Here is a 17,311-nt window from a genome sequence, read left to right as displayed (position 1 = left end):
CGATTACTCCGAGTCTGTGTGTGTAATTTGAGTACGGGCCTGGATGTGATTCTTTCTATTGGGTTCAATTTTATTTATTTATTCATTCATTTATTTAGGCTAAATATATTAGTAATGTGTTGTTCCTCTCTGCATTCCCAACAGATGAATTTGAGTAACATCTTTTTCCATGTTATACAAACTACACATAATAACAACGAATATATGTATTAATACCAACATTAATATAATACACAGTAGGCCTAATTCTTTGTTAATAATTTATATGTAATTAATATGTGTGTTTATGTATGTGTGCAGCTATAAATACTGTATGCCATAATCAGTTGTTAATAAAATTAGGCTACATGACGTTTGTTTCCATTAATTTGGTGTTTAAGTAATAGCAGCACTATAAAACGAATGCTTAAAATGTGCCCTTTTAAAAGGTTTAAGTTATGATATCAAGTGTTTTATATATATATATATATATATATATATATATATATATATATATATATATATATATATAAACAAAAATATTCAGTTCAAAATATTTTTCTCATTTCGCCGTCCTTTGGTTAGCCATGACCTTTGCTCTCAGACGGCGCGTGCATTCAGCTCACGCCCGCAGAGTGCGCTCGTGTCAGGAGTTCTGCAGCGCGAGAGCAGCGTCTCGGTAATTAGTCTCTGTTAATATTCTTTTAACGGACAGCGGCTGTAATTATAAACCCGTGTTCCGTCTTATTAGCAGCTAATTTGTAGTTTACGCAGCGCCTATCGATGATACGCGTGGGTTTGTTGAGAGAGTTAAAGCTGGCTGTTTTTAGAAGAGGTTTTCCTTCAGCTCATGTTAGATACTTAAAGGTTGCACGACATTTGCTAAATAAAAACACATAAAAGGGATTAAAAGAAACATCTTGTGTAGGTTTAGGCCAATGTTAATTGATAATTACTAATTTTGCTCTTGACCACCTAAGGAGAATCTCTGAAGTATCATCATTTAACGTAATATATAACAGCACTATGCCATATGTAACAGTGTTACCAAGAAAGGACAAAGAAAACTTAAATGTTATCGTTTGTTTATTAAATCTTCGATTTCCACATTTACCATTTCCATTATGAAATGGTTATTTCATTTCGGTATCCTATATAAAATGAACAATTCCCATTTGCTACATAAATATTTGGTGCTGGATGGAGTACTTACTGCTGAGATTAGTGCCGCATTACTGAGAGGAGATTTATTAAATTGTGATAATAAAGGCCATTATATTGCTATTACACCCACATTAAAACAAGCCACATCATTAACTTTGATTAGACTGCAGTGGAGTTTGTGCTCTAACATAGCAATGGAAGCAAATTGCGAGTAATTACTGCATTAAAAAGCTGGTTAGAGGACAGTTCTAACTTCATTTGTGATTTTCAGCTGGTCATTTGCTTGCCAAATCCCACAGGTCAGATTCTGGCTGAACCCAGTCTTCTCCCATGATGCTTTGCAGAGTGAAGTCTTGAAAATACTCGAGTCGATGACTGTTCAGATGAGAGACGTAATGTTAAGATCCCGGTGATGTTAAGATCCATTAAAAGGAAACAAATCGTATTAAGATGTCTAAACTTACAAGTCTGGTCCCTGTCCTTCTACTAGGTCTTCTCTAGGAACAGGATACAGAGCCTCATAGGTCCTTCCAGCTCCAGAACCATGGATGGCATAGGAATTCATCTTATTAATGCCCTGAGGGAAATACCTCCAAGGTAGAAGTGCTTCTCCCTTCCATATTTTGTTCTTTGTATTGGCTTTGAATGATAGAGGGATTTGTTGCTGCAACAGGTCAAGATATTGGTCAAGATTAGCATAAGAACTTTCATATCGCTGCATTTTTTATCCTGTGTATTACAGTAAGCATTACTGCAGTTTAATGTTTAGAGTTTAGACAATTACTGTTATAAACTGTACTTGATCAAATCCAAATGTGACAGTAAAGTCATTGTTAAATGTATCTAGATTTCAGAAATTATAGAAATATTAAGCAGCACAACTGTCTTACACATTTATAATATTAATCAATGTTTCTTGACCACATATCAGCAAATTACTTGATGATTGAAAATGATTTCTAAAGAATCATGTGATTCAGCAATTCAGCTTTTACTGTCACAGGAATACTTTGCATTTTAAAATATTAAAATCCAAGTTATTTTAAATCGTCATAAGATTTGATTGTGTTTCCTGTATTTTTTACTGAATACATTAATATGCTGATGTACAATGTGTTTTTTCTTACCATAAACGCATTATGTTTTCCATTCAGTAGCAGAATAAGATGTTGTCCATGACTGTAGTGACAAAATATTATTTCAATTACACATTAGAATTGAAAAATCTTCCTGCTGCCTGATAAACACTGTAGGCTTAACTTACGGACAGACTTCCACCTCCAGATACTGCTCAGTGTCACTGTTCAGGAAGAATGTCTCCACCACTGAAAAATAAGTCAAAGAGCACACATTGTAAAAACTGTCAGTTAGAAATTCTGAGAAAATCAGTGAAAGGTAAACATTGTTTAGTGTTTAATTCAAGCACACACCAAAGTTCAGTCTTTTAGATTCATTTGGTAATAGTGCAAGGATCAACATGATCAGCTGATTGCACTAATTCTTTATCTAGTTATTATCTGAAAGTAAGAACTCAGTCTATTAACCAAAACTGACAAATTGGCCCTATATTAAAAGTACAGATGAATTTACCCTCATAGTCCCAGAGACCAGGGAACGGCTCTCCAGGTGGTCCGGCTGGTGCAGGGGGGTCATTAAAGAAAGGAGCATTAACCTGCATTAGCAAACCATCCTCACCGGGTGAGAAACGAATCTTTACCGGCTTGTGATCCACACGTAAGCTGTCCCAGGTATGTTTGATGTGGAACTCCATGACAGTCAGGAGGATACAACCAACGCAGACACTGTTAAGCATGGTCAAATATTATTCTTTTTTTTTTTCAAGTCCTGAAATAATAATAAATTACTATCTGGTTAAGTTCTCAGACGTTGTATTCTTGTCTGTTAAGATAAAGTCTATATATCCACAGTTCTGTGCTCTAATACGTCTTAAGCCCAGCTCAGGATACAGGACAGTCTTGAAATATGAAATAAAGTTCAACAGTCATAGATAAGCCATCATTATCTTATCTAATATCATAAACTGAAGAACATTTTCTGATTTCACACAACAACATCTAAGAATCCGTGATAAATTTCAGCAGTCGGCCACATTGTCAGTATTAAATAAAATAACAAATAAAAAAATAGTTTAGTGAATTCTTGCCATATTAGATTACATCGAGAATCCTCATCTTGATAGTTCTTCCATTTAAAACCATGTAAAACAGGAACTCCGTAAGCCGCGCGGAACGCAAGCGGGTTGAAGTTTCCCGGGAACATTTTAAAAAGTTGCACCGCGTTCCTGAGGATGAATCTGATTGGCTCTGAGATTGAATCCGAGCGTCCGTGAACATGAATCTGATTGGCTGGAAGGATCTTTAAACTACAAGGCGGAAGGATTTGGAGGTACCTATCCTTATAACATTAACGCTACATTTATTTACGTCTTTCTGCTATTTTGTCATCTCTCATGTTACGCGTTGGAAAAAATAAACATTTATTATTAAGTTTTCTGACAAGATTGTTCAGCACGTTTACAATGAATGTTGAAATATGTGTAGCCGTTAGCCTGCAAGTTAGCCGATGCAAATCTCCACCTAGATACCAATGATGCTTCATGCTGTTGCTGAGATTACACACCAGATTCGCTTCTTTTTCATTTAATCTATTAAAGATTATGTCATTTCGTAATAATCCACTTTAATAATGTGCGTTTACACGATTAAACCAAAATGATAAATGATATGGTTCTATATAGTCAGTTAATTCAATGGTAAACTATTAGCAAACACAAAGACCGTCTCCAGGGATCATTTGTGCTAGCTGTGTATAAACTGACTGCTTCAGTAAAGCAAATTGTTCAAACTACCTACCCGACCCATAGACTAACTGTTATTATCGTTATGTTGATGATACATTTTTGCAAAGCATTTGTTACCTTGCATATACGTTTGACCTAACAAAGTTATTTTGTTGCTGCAGATGCAAAAATGACAACTGAAGTCGAGTTTCTTCGAGATCAAGGTGAATTACGCTAGATCTTTGAAATGATGTTGTGCAGATACATGATCAGTTTTACAATCATGCATTATATTCATCCGCACTTGAACTTTGTTTTTTTGTGTCTTCTTATCAGTGAATCGTTTAAACTCCGTCCTGGGACGATATCAGGATGAATTTCCTCCTCCCTCAGTGTCACAGGTTAGATTTATAATTAAATGGCCGTTTTATTTGTTGAATTATGTAGAGATTAACTCTAGACAATGGCATTCTGTTTCTGTGGTTCAAAATGAATGGTTAAGTAAAAATAGAAGAGTTCATAGCTAAATAAATACAAATTCTGATGTCATCTCACCCTCACCTTGTTCCAAATCTGTATTACTTTTATGTAATGCAAAAGATGTCAAGGTAGAATGTGAGAACTAGTTCACTGTTACTGCATTATTTTCCATAAAAAGAAAGTGAATGGTTTCCAAACAGGCTTGGAATAACAAGAGATGAAATTATGACAAATTTTAAATTTTAACCATATTTAAGTCTGAGCAATGGGGGTAAAACAAACAGAAAATTCCTCAAATTCTTAATTCACCGTTCCATAAATTAATCCCTAAAAAGGTCTTAAAACGAAGCAGAAACTCTTAAATTCATAGTCACGTCATTAAATGATGCATGCACTGCAAAAGAAAGAATGAATATCTTCCTCAGTATCTTTGCCTTGTTTTCCAAATCAAATATTAAACATCCTTAAATCAAGACACATTTACTTGAGATGCAGACTAAACATATAAACTAAGTAAATTGAACAAAATTGTGTTTATGCTTAAAACAAGAACAAATGTCCTTCAATGTGGTATGAAATCTTATTTTTGCTTTTAATAAAGGTATTTATCTTGAAAACTAATCAAAACTTTCCAAAAAAATTTATTTAAATAATAAACTCTGTTAATAAACTGTTTTGATAAATTACACCATAAACAAGACTCTTTATTTTATATATATTAGAATCTTTTAGACATTTGCTCTAGAAAACAAGACAAAAACAATGATCAAGATATACTGATAATATAATATACTTATAGTATAATCCATTCAATTTATTCCATACGTTTCCTTGGATGTACAAAGGTCTTAAAAGTCTTAGTTTAAATTCATAAATCTTGGGAAAATTGTCTGTAGACTAAAAAAATATATATTTTTTATATTTAGACAGGTGATGTGGTCATGGAATCTGCAGCTCCCTGGCTCTCAGACAGAGGGTAAGTCTCTACGGCCTTAACAAAAAAATAAAAATTGCTACTACAGTCTCTGGTTCAAGTCCTCTACTATTTTAAACACTCATCCGGTTCATAATAATAAAAAAAAAAATCTGGCTTAAATGTTTTATGATGTTGTCTTCTGACCTGGGTGTGTGTTTTCAGTCTAATGGCTCCTCTAATAGAAGAATATGACAGACACATACAACAGATGGGGATGCAGCTCAAGTTCTATCAGGTACACATCCCTACCCTGCACAAATGCTTACAGCACATAAATGCTCACATTACAGTGAGGTTTTATGACTGTCAGGGCTTGATGGGACTAATTTCATGCTGTCAGCTTTAAATTGCAGTTTAATCCCAAGTTAAGTGAATTTGTCATATAATAAGTTTGCCATTCAAGAGTACACTTTCTCTCAGTCTCTCTCAATCATCATCCTCCTCCCACCACTCACTCACACACTTGTTTCTCCCTGTCAAACACTCAGAGGCAGATGACAGACGTCAAAGCAAGCCTGGAGCAGGTGGTTAAGGAAAACGAGCGGTAAGAGCTTTCGAATGGATCTCCTGCTGATTTCTCCATCCAGCCACTGATTTATTATAAGAGTCAGTCAGTGCTAACAGCTTCTGCACCACAAGATGATGCCCACCCTTTATGTAAATTTACTTTATTTGTTAGAGAAAGTTTCGTGCCCCAGTGTAGAGTAGGGCCTTATGATTCATGAGATGCGGAAATTGCGGACGGAATCATATGGTCAAAATGATACGATTAAAAAATAATACGATTTGAAAATAATTTGATTATTATAAAAAAAAAAAATTAAAGGTATATTTACCAGAATGTTTTTTTAAATACACTGCAAAGTATTGAAAAAAAAAAATTATATATATATATATATATATATATAGATGGATAGATAGATAGATAGATAGATATAATTTTTTTTTTTTTTATCAAATTGTAATGAAAATGAAATCCAGAAAAAAACAAACAGAATTTGGTTCAAATAAAAAAATGTTGAGGGGAAAAAAAACTATAACATATGTCATAGGCCTTAAAAAATATATTTTTGTTAAAAAATTTATAAATTGATGTTTTTCATGATTTCAGTCAGCTAGACATACTTTTGATATTTATTTTTTTATTAACATTAAAACAGAGTCTAGAAAAATTCTAATGAAAAAAAAAAATCAAAACCGATTTCATAGGGCCCTACTAGAAAACCTTGCACCCCCACCATGATCAAATTGTCAGTATTGTATAGTAATTAGTTCTGTCAAGTGATTAATCATATCCAAAATAAAAGGTTTTGTTTACAAATGTATGTGTACTGTGTATATTTATTATGTATATGTATAAATGCTCACATACAGTATATATTTTGAAAATATTCACATGTATATACTTATTTATATATTCATATTCTTATATTTTATATTATACTGTATGTAAATATATTTAATATATAAGCATAACGTTTCTTAAATATATGCATGCATGTGTTTGTATTTATACATACATAATAAATATACACAATATACACACAAATTATGTAAACAATAACGTTTTATTTTGGATGCGATTAATCGTATGACAGAAATAATAGTAACAGAACACAAAATGACAATTTAAGCAATTAAACGTAGCAGATCCAACAATATTTACATGAAAAAAATGACAATTAAATCTTAAATTATTACATTTATGAACATTAACACAAAAAAAAACCTTGCTTTTAAATGTATCTACTTTCTTTTGACACTGATTTAATTTGATTATGTGTATTCATGCCAATCTATTACTATGCATGAAAGTCAGTTAATACTTCAAAACCAATTAAAGCATTTCTGCAGATAATTCCCAAATTTTTACGAAGGTTGAACTTTTGCAATAACTGTGTATATTCATTTGTATTTGCAGGCTTCATGCAGAGCAGAGAATGTCCATTGAAAAGCAGTTGCAGTCTCTGTCCACTGGAACAGCAGGAGACACGACAGCGGATGCGATCGCCATTAGCAATCTGGAGGAGCAGGTCAAGTGTGCCGTGGAGGTGAATATCCAGACCTCTTTCAAAACCTCCTCTAAACTCCCATGAGTTGGTCTGTGGCAGAAACCCACAGGCACTTTCCTGGGCCTGTATTCTGACTCTCGTGATCTGGGGTTAACACTGCTTTAAAGCGTCGTTCTCTAGTTAATACGTGATGAGACGGTGCAGGTCGTGTTGTGCTTAGGGAATGGGTTTTAATCAGCGTGGAGTACGCTCCAGGTGCTACTGAGGATTACATATCAACACTTGACATTACGGAGTAATGAGAAATTAGTGCGACACTCATCAAGCTTTCCACTTTCAGCCTGACATTGCGCATCTTTGCCCTTCTTTAGGGAGCAGTTCACCAGAATTGAGTATGCTGCAAATCACATCTAAACCTCTCTAGAGAGCGCATCGGTTCAAGTCAAGTCTCAAGTGACTTATTTTTGAGTTTGTGGACTTTCCAATTCATATTCACATTTCTAATTTCCTAATTAACTGAGAATGAAATAATTAGCTATAAATGAAACTTCCGGTGAGACATCACTCTCATTTTAAAGGTGGTAATACAGAATGAAGCAGAGTGAAAAGAAGAGTAGTAACTGCATGGCTATATTATGTCATAATTATATGTATCTGTTTGTATATTAGAATATATTGGAGGTTTGCCAATATCAAATAAGCAATATTGTGAATATTTGCAAACTGTGTGCTAGTTTTCTCACTACTTGTTTTGCAAAAAGAATTCGAGCATTAAGACTAAAATATTTTAATAGCTTCTCTGGTTTAAAACTCATTAGCAAAAAAGGGTGATAGATCTGGGAATATGATTCATTCATGCAAATCAGTTTTTGCGAACTGTCCATTTTAATGAATCGGGTTAAATTCAGCAGTTCATTTGCATTAATACTCAGGAGTATTCACGGACATTTTACATTTTGAAATGTTTTTATAAAAACACAAGTCAATTTGCGTGAAAAACTAATCTAAATGCATTCTGTGTCATAGCCAAAACATTTAAAAGCTTTAATTGGTGTAGTTATAAAAATCTCTTCCATTCAGCGTATTTACACCAAAATATAATTGTTACTGCAGTTACTGTAATTAAACAAATCTCAATAAACATAGTTAATTTTTCCTCCTTCATGCTTTTCAAAACAACTTGAAGTGCCAGAGAAATATGTGTAATCCCTGCCAATAAATCTCATGACCTTGACACTGCTAGCATCATAATTAAATTCTCTACAAGTTGAGCTACAGTTTAAATGTATTCAGTTAAGTTCAGTTAACACTGCATATCAGATAGCAGTGGTATTCAGAGGGAGGTTTACATACACATTTATGGAAGGCCACAATCATAGTCTGTTTACCTTCGATTTGATTAGTTCTGTGTTTGTGTGTGTGTGTGTGTGTGTGTCTCCAGGAGAAAGAACGGGCTCTTCAGATGTGGCAGACCGCTTCGCATGAGTTGGATCGACTGCAAACCCAGTATCAGTGCTCCATAAGTGATGGACAAATACACGCAGTTGAAAGGCAACACATGCAGGTTACACTGTTTACATACTAACATTTTTACACGTCCAAGTTCAGTCTGTTTATAATGCATGTTGGTTTCTTTTTAAACTCAGCACACACACACACACACACACATATATATATATATATAAAGCATAAGGACATCTATAAACACATATTTGGTGGGCATACTCCTATTTGGTTTCTGAAACCAGTTCAGTATTCTCTGTAATTTTCGCAGTTATTTCTAGAGTAGGTCATATGATGATTGAACACTAGAGGGCAGTGTTTAACTACATGCAGTCACCGTTAACAGAACAAACAGACCCGCAGCATTTTCCAACAATTATACATGAACCGGAAGGCATGCTGGGCTGAATTATTTGAATATATTAATTCAATATTAGCTGTTGGCTTTAAAATATTGACTTAATTGTGGCTTGAAGCTTATTATAATACACATTAATTAATTTTTTTAATGCTTTGTCTGTGCTCTTACTGACAATCGCTGTTTTAGAATCAGCTGGCGCAGGTTCAGCAACACAACCAGAAGCTCCAGCTGACCAATCAGAAGCTGGAATCAGTAAGACTTCATCTTTCAATATGTAAACAATACTGGGTAGAATCTAAGGCCTGGGGCCTGTACCATGAAGCTAGATGAACTGGATAGCCAGGTAAGTTTAAGGTTAGTTTGCACCAATCCTGGGTTTTAGGTACCATGAAAGTGGCTTGGCTTTTAGCGGCATTTATTGCCATAGTAACTTACACTCCATGGCTAACCTGCACCGGGGCAGCTTATGTCCTGAGTTAGATATCTCAAACTGAAGTTGGACCAATCAGATGTGAGAGAAGTGACACATGTCTGACACAAAGTCACTCCAGTTTATCGTCCTCCAAATTAAAGGTCACTAATGCTAAAAAAAAGGAAAAGAAAAAAGAAGTCTGGCTTTAATGATAATTATGATTTATAGAATTTTGATTCATATTCATATTATTATCATTATTTATCTTTTACACACAAGCAGTTTTAGTTTAAGAGTTATAATAAATCATTTATTTTAAATAAATATCAATGTATACAGATCTTGTAATATAAATTATTTAGTTTCAAAAGATTGCACTTATTTATTTAAAAAATAGAAAAGCTGACCTTACATGTTTCGAGTCTCTATCACTATATATTTTCAAATGTATAAACTGCGTTAACAAGTTTGACTTGTCACTGAACTGATAGAGCAAGATTATTTATCCTTCATTTTTCATATGACGTCTAAATTTGTCATATTCTTCAATCTCTTAACCTTTGGCAAAACATTTAACCTTTAGTTTTGAATCTTGCTGGGTCTCTCGCGAGAAGTAAATCAAACTTGCTTTGTGTTGCAAGGCTCGTGATTGGCTGTTCGCTAGTGATGTCACATTGCATGCACTTCTCAAACACAGGATCAAAGCCTGAGTTGACAGAAAGTTGACGGACAGCATCATGGTACCAACAAAGCCGGATTGAAGAGGTTTGGTTTTGTTAACTCAAAGCTAATCCTTGTTCAGCTACCATCATGGTACAGGCCCCTGGTTTCGCAGACAGGGTTTAGGTTAAACCAGGATTTGGCCATAGTTCAGTCAGGGCATTCAAGTATATTTTAAAACAAAACAACTGATATATTTTATGATCAGTCAGTGCAAATTTCTTTTAGTTAAAACAGCCCAGACATACATTTTAGTCTGGGACTAGGCTTAAACCTTGTCTGTGTAGCTGGGAGATAATCTACTGTACTTTCTACTGTTTATATTGTGCGGTTTCATCAGATTTATTCGAATGAAATAATCTTCCATATTTTTTATTTTTTTTACTTTCTTGTCTCTGTTCTCACATAATTAAATCATTACCATCTTTTTTATGTTTATGTATTTATTTGGTGAATAAACCTTTTTTATTCTGTGTTAATGTCCTGTAACTTATCCCTTAAATATGTCATCAGCCACGTTTCATGATCCAGTGGATCAGGTGGATAAAATCAATATACTTTTCCCACTGAAAATGTGTTGAAAAATATCATTTTACATGTTTATGAAAGGATTTCATTAGTGATATCATTGTCATGACAGTGAGTTATGCAATGGTTTTAAGGCCTAATCATTGTACTGTCTTAGTCACATGCTTTTTTCACACTAGTCAGAACACCACGTGTTTGACAGAGTGTTGTTCATTGTTTAGCCTTTGTGTGTGTGTTGGTTGAGGAGAGAAATACTACTCTTTTCATGAATATTTAATAAGCTGTGTAGCTCTCACACACCCACCTTTTTCACACCTATCCCATATCAACCTCCAAAACCCCACCATCCTGTCCTCCGTTTTTTTGATCCTTGCGAATTTCTATGAAGTGTTCGGCCGGCGTTCATGTCTGTCCTGTCATCCTCAGACCAATCAGCAGTTCCTGAAGACGGTGGCAGAACAGAGCGGTGAGCTGGAGCAGTTACGCAGCCAACTCAGGTAGCGTTCCAGATGGCCAACCCTTCAAGACTTAACCTTGACTCGAGTTCTGTTTGCCTCATATGTTTATAATTCAGTCAGCTCGGTGTGATTATCATGAGTCTAACACAGCTTTAGTGCAGTCACATTTACTCAAGAGAGTGAAAATGGGTTTTTCCTGTGATCTTACTATTCTATTAATAATTATCAGAATTTAGAAAGTAGTAAAAAGATCAGCTTTGTGTGTGTGTGATGTTTCAGGCAAGCAAAGCTTGAGCAGAGATCTTCTGCGACTAAAGTGGAGGAGATGACCAGACTCCTGCAGAATGTCCAGGATCAGATGCAGAGGAGGGTGAGAGACAGACAGCTTGCATACACTGTTAATGTTGCTATTATTGTGCTTATGTCATTTTTTTCTAATAATGTCATGTTTGTGTAATGGTGCAGGAAGAGGACACAGCAGAAGCTCAGGGTAGAGAAGAAGCATCTGATCGGAGACTTCAGCAACTACAAGCAGCACTGAAGCAGCTAGAAGCCAGGTGAAGTTTAATAATGAAGTCAATGCGATTTTGTTTTTAAGAAATAGCACTTAAATTCAGCAAGGATCCATAATTAAACAAATTATATGGTGAAGACCTTGTAATAATGCTACAAAAGATTTTTCAAATTAATGCTGTTCTTTTGAACTTTCTATTCATTATAGAATAATGAATAAAACATGACGATTAACACTAAAATAAGGAGCATAGCCATTTTCAACATTGATAATAATAATAAATGTTTCCTGAGATTCAGATTAGCATATTATAATGATTTCTGAAGGATCATGTGACACTGGAGACTGGAGTATAGGCTGCCTTAATAAATTAAATAAACTTAAATATTAAAATATGTTAAAATAGAAAACAGCTATTTTGAGTTGCAGTAATATTTTGCAGTATTATGCTACTGTTTTTTGTACTGTTATTGTATAATATTATACTATTTTGTTTTATGTTTGATTAAATGAATGCAGTCTTTGTGAGCCTAAAAAAAAAAAAAAACTTAAAACAGTAATGCACACTAAAAAAAACAACTGACGCAGCCTTTCAAAAAAGAAAAGTATGTATATTACTGCATTGTTTACTAATGGACACACAAATATGTAATAATGTGAATTGTTTGTATAGATTGTTTCCTTTTTTTAATTCAAATATGAATATATGTTATATTATTATATTTGTATTTTGTTTTGCTTTTCAGACTCAAAGCTGCGACGCAGGACTCTGAGTCGGTGCGCAGGAAGCAGACGGATTGGGAGCGACAAGTGGGAGAACTACAGGGTCGCTGCGCCTCTCTGGAAGAGGAGAAATTTGAAGCCCTCAGTCGCCTCCGCAACTCCATCCAGCTGGCTGAGGAAGCCTCGCTTCAGAGAGAACAGGTCACGCTCCAAATAATCACACCGCACAGGCCCAGTTCAAGAGCTCTTCTATACGTACCTGACTTCTCTCAGTCTAAAATCATTTTGCTGTGTTTTTATGTTACTCTAGGCTCAGCTGAGGGAGAAACAGAGAGCAGAAGAGCTTGAGAAGATGAAAGATGCCATGAAGCAGCTGATTCAGGATGCTGCCATGCTCACCAGGAAAGAGGTGCTCACTGCTAATGTTCTTGACCTTTCAAAGGAAGACAACAGAATACGACACGAGGTCTACGCTCAGACACGTTAAATTAGGCTTTGCTCCAACCCTAGTGAACCTACTACCTAGATAATATTTTAGGTACTATGAGGACCATTTTTATAGTTCCTATAACTATGGGTGGAAGCACACTTTTTGACATGTTGGTACTGCAGGAACTAGGAACTATTTCAGCTTTTAAATAAAACATAGTTTAAAACATTTGATCAGTGTGTGGAAAAAGCTAATGTTTAGCTTACCTGTTGAGAAGAGTCTCTTGAGCAACTCAATTGAAAGTCAAACATTTAATCAAATTGCTCCATTCTGTTTGGCAAGCCTATGAATTTTGGCTTGCACTTTTGTAACTAAATCAAAATTTCTTTAACAGCATTAAAGATTAAAAGCAAATGTACTTCCTTGAACCCTGTAGAGCTCTATTTCTAATTTTAGTGCTTTGACATTGAGCTAATCTGTGATCACAGTGTACATATATTGTTATTTGCATCTTTGAGCGTGGCTCATAATTCTGAATGTTTCCTCCTTTTATAGGTAGAGAGTGTTCGTAAGCAGTGTAACGTTCAGATTCATCGTATGGCTGAGGAGCTTTCTGCCCTGCAACTGGTGACACATTCATCAGCATATGTACAGATGTGTATAGCTACAACTGTCACCACTGCAAATCAACATTATTTCTGCTGTGGTTGTGTGTGTAGGAGTGTGCCGATAAAGAGACACAGATTGAAAGAGCCCATCGGGAGAGAAAAGCTGTGGAAGAGGAGCTGGAGAAGGTGAAAATGAATGCACAATTTTACTCCCATAATTAAATGTACTAAATCTGTACAGTATTTTTCTGTGATGGTATCAGATTTAAAGGGACAGTTCATCCCTAAAAATGTAATTGTCACATTTACTTACCCTCACTTTGTTCCAAACTTGTACTAGTTTCCTTCTTCTATTGAACACAAAAGAAAATATTTTGAAGAATGTTGGTAACCAAATATTTAACTGCAGCCATTTACAGTATAGAAATACAGTGAAAGTCAGGCTTCCGTTAACAGCATTATTCAAAATATCTTCTATGTTCAACAGTAGAAAGAAAACTCTCACAGATTTAGAACAACACAAGAGTAAATGATGACAGTTTACATTTTTGTGGACTACCCCTTTAAGGAGTGTTATTCACTATGATGTGACATTGCAAATAGAAAACAGTTGTTTTAAATTGCAACAAAAACTATTTATTTAATTTTTGATAAAAAATACAGCTTTGGTGAGCATGAGACTTCATTGAAAACACTTTGTATTTGTGTTGTAGGTCTATAAAGAGGGCCGAGTTGGAGAGCCTGAGATGAGGAAGATGGAGGCTCTCCATCAGAGATGTTTAAATGCTGAACGAATGAAGGACGAAATGCAACTCACACTCAACAGCACTAAAAACAAGATGAAGAAGATGGAGATGGAGTGAGAACTTACACGCACTCTCCTAAACTAAACAGAGGTCAAACATAAGGGTGCATTCCGAAGAGTTTGCTGCCTCCCCTGTGCTTGTGTAGGTATTCAGAGGAGCTGTCGCGCTGTCAGGAGGAGGTGCGGAGGCTGCAGTCCACGCTGACGAGTGCAAGACAGGAGAGTACAGCCATCAGTGAGGAGAGACTTACACTGCAGCAAGAGAACCAGCAACTGCACAGAGACATGGAAGCACTGCGCAAGGAGTGTGCGCTCGCTCAGAGACGCGCCAAACAACAGGTTACAAATAACTGCATTCTTAAAGGGATAGTACACCCCGAAAAATTATATATATATATATATATATATATATATATATATATATATATATATATATATATATATATATATATATATATATATACAGCATGTGCAGTTCTTCTGTTCAGCGATCATCTCAATTTTGAGTACAAGAAACATTATAAATGGACTTGAGGAGGAAAAATAGAATGGCTAGAAGTGTAGGATATGGCGTCTTTCACAGGTTTTTGATTGCGTGTGTAGGTGTCTTCAATGCAGCAGGAGCTGTGTGTGAAGGAGCAAGGTTTAGAGTCCAGGCTGAGAGAGATGGAGGAGAGTAGTAAAAACTCCAGCGCCGGTTTGAGCAGACTGCTGCTCGCTCAACAGAAAACCATCAGCCGCTACAAAGACGAGGCCAAGAACCTCACACAGGCTTTCCAGCAGAAACTTGACAGCCTCAGGTGAGCGCTCACAGATCCCGCAGAAGCATTGTTTGCTAAGGCCAAAATCAATATTACTGTTACTCATATTTAGGGTTAGACCACTCAATATTAACCTTTGGTGTGTAACTCATCCTGCTCCGTTAAATGGATGTAAATGATACCCAGGCCAGAACACCATGTCATGGCTGAAATGTGTTATTGCTCATGCTTATTTTCATTGTTTTGAGACAATAATAACCATATAACAAGCTTTTTGATTACACATAATGTGAATGTATTAAATAAAGCATGTCAAGTCCGGATCGCAGCAGTTAAAAATGACTGTGATTGTTGCAGGTCAGAGCTGAACAGACAGAAACAGCGCGCTCAGGAACTGGAGATCCAGGTGGAAGCTGATCATCAGAAGATACTGGAGGTGTGGATGTGCAGTTTGGTTTCTGCTAGATGTGTGCTGGAAGTGTTTGAAATTCTGTTGGGTTTCCAGCGAGTCATGTTCTGTCACTTTTACCCCTAGTATGAGAGGCAGGTTTTAGAGCATCAGGAGAAGAACACACGTCTACAGAGGCGTCTTACTCAGGCAGAGCACCGTGCGGTCAGTGCATCACAACAGGTATTTGATATTTACACACTTCCTGCACATTGAATGCATCAGTGGCCACTCACTATTTTCCCTGTTGGGGTTTTTAAAGTGTTCATTTTAGAGTTATTAACTCATTTGTAGTTACTGCAAACCAAAGTGTTTTAAAAATTAGACAAAAACACAAAGGTACAGGACTGTGTACTTTACTTATAAATGATCGTTAAAAATTAGTTCTCCTAATAGAGAAGCTGCATGGGTTTTTTTACTTGTGAAACCTTACTGTTGTACAGAATCCCTTTGTAAACTACTTCTTCTGTTTCAGCTGAGTGTGATATCACAACGGAGAAAAGCTGCATCCATGATGGATCTTGAGACTTTATCATAGATAAACAGCATTCATCATCATCATCATCATCATCATCCTGATCAGTTTGTTTTTGGGCTTCACAGTGTGTCAAGAGCTTTCATTGGCAGCATTCCCCATGTGTTTATTATTGCCAATTAATCTAATAAAAAGAACTTCAGTTCACCACTTACCATTGAGGAAAATATTACAATCACTGCTTTGGGAGAATTGTCATCTAAAAGATTAATTGTCTACTGCTGAATGAAACTCTTTGGATAAAGTAATGTTATTTTTGTTTTAGGGTCAAAAGTTACTACGAACCCAAAGTTTTTTTTTTCTTGGAATAGTACCTGTTGCACAAATTACCATAATACAAATGTTTTTAAAACTGCATGCAGATGGGTTTATAGTCTTCATAGAACACAGATTTTCCCATTGTAAGAATTGACCAGTAAATGCAATAATTTATACCAAAGGGTTGTTGAATGTCTGATTCTGAGTGATTTACAGACATTCTAATGTGCAGAGTTCTCAGAAACTTCACAGCTAAAGTAATTGCGTTTAATTAGCAACGTTTAAATAAGTTCTTAACATAAACTGATGCTAATACACACATACATTTATTAATGAAGTAAATTAAACGAAAACATGCAATTTTTAATGCTAGTGAATAAAAAAAAAAAAAAAAAAAGAAACGACCCACTCGCAAGCCTCTGCTGAACACAACAGTACCTGGATCAGTGAGCTGCGTCTGGGGCCGATGACGTCACTTCCAGGGAGTCATGTTGTACACGCCCCCGTCCCTTGACTCCACCCCCCATGTCAAAACAGTGCCACAAAGCGAGACGAGCAGTATTGCAAGCTCAAACTAGACTGAAACGCAAAATAAAAGCATCGTTGCAAATAAAAGAGTAGATATGGGCATGGAAAATATGTATAGCAAAATCATTGCTTTCGTACCGTTTCGTTTTGCAATTCTTTATTTTTGTTTGCAAAAAGCACATTTGTTTTTCTCAATACTTAAATTTTCATTTGCAAAACGTTATTTTATTTTGCAAAACTTTATTTTTTTGCATATATATGCAGCATTATTAATATGACTCCATATAAAACATCTAGACTATGGTAAC

At 35.5% G+C, this 17,311-nt stretch overlaps 2 protein-coding genes across 4 annotated transcripts; one reads left to right on the top strand and one right to left on the bottom strand.

The window, feature by feature from the left end:
• Window positions 1-1,047: 1,047 nt before the first annotated feature.
• Window positions 1,048-3,452, bottom strand: LOC127948764 (UPF0462 protein C4orf33 homolog). 2 transcript variants are annotated; one of them, XM_052545448.1, is made up of 6 exons: window positions 3,308-3,452; window positions 2,734-2,945; window positions 2,408-2,468; window positions 2,271-2,322; window positions 1,608-1,807; window positions 1,048-1,518 (listed from the first exon to the last, which is right to left on the bottom strand). In XM_052545448.1, exons 1-6 carry the CDS (start codon window positions 3,421-3,423, stop codon window positions 1,419-1,421), a joined length of 741 nt encoding a protein of 246 aa, XP_052401408.1. In that variant the 5' UTR covers window positions 3,424-3,452; the 3' UTR covers window positions 1,048-1,418. The 2 variants fall into 2 exon arrangements, with proteins under 2 accessions (XP_052401408.1, XP_052401409.1); XM_052545449.1 differs by lacking the exon at window positions 3,308-3,452 and having other exon boundaries at window positions 2,734-3,233.
• Window positions 3,447-16,371, top strand: sclt1 (sodium channel and clathrin linker 1). 2 transcript variants are annotated; one of them, XM_052545445.1, is made up of 22 exons: window positions 3,447-3,549; window positions 4,126-4,167; window positions 4,280-4,344; window positions 5,350-5,399; window positions 5,562-5,634; window positions 5,888-5,943; window positions 7,321-7,450; window positions 8,853-8,975; window positions 9,462-9,527; window positions 11,362-11,432; window positions 11,673-11,763; window positions 11,859-11,950; window positions 12,654-12,831; window positions 12,941-13,039; window positions 13,616-13,687; window positions 13,780-13,854; window positions 14,382-14,527; window positions 14,620-14,812; window positions 15,077-15,273; window positions 15,592-15,670; window positions 15,770-15,865; window positions 16,158-16,371. In XM_052545445.1, the coding sequence occupies exons 2-22, from the start codon at window positions 4,134-4,136 to the stop codon at window positions 16,218-16,220; spliced, it is 2,049 nt and encodes a 682-aa protein (XP_052401405.1). In that variant the 5' UTR covers window positions 3,447-3,549; window positions 4,126-4,133; the 3' UTR covers window positions 16,221-16,371. The 2 variants fall into 2 exon arrangements, with proteins under 2 accessions (XP_052401405.1, XP_052401406.1); XM_052545446.1 differs by lacking the exon at window positions 3,447-3,549 and adding an exon at window positions 3,595-3,851.
• Window positions 16,372-17,311: the final 940 nt, after the last annotated feature.

This window comes from Carassius gibelio, chromosome B1 (genome assembly GCF_023724105.1).
Source record: "Carassius gibelio isolate Cgi1373 ecotype wild population from Czech Republic chromosome B1, carGib1.2-hapl.c, whole genome shotgun sequence".
NCBI classification, from domain to species: Eukaryota; Metazoa; Chordata; class Actinopteri; order Cypriniformes; family Cyprinidae; genus Carassius; species Carassius gibelio.
Note: the sequence above shows the minus strand (reverse complement) of the source record. Positions and strands in the feature narration are given on the sequence as shown.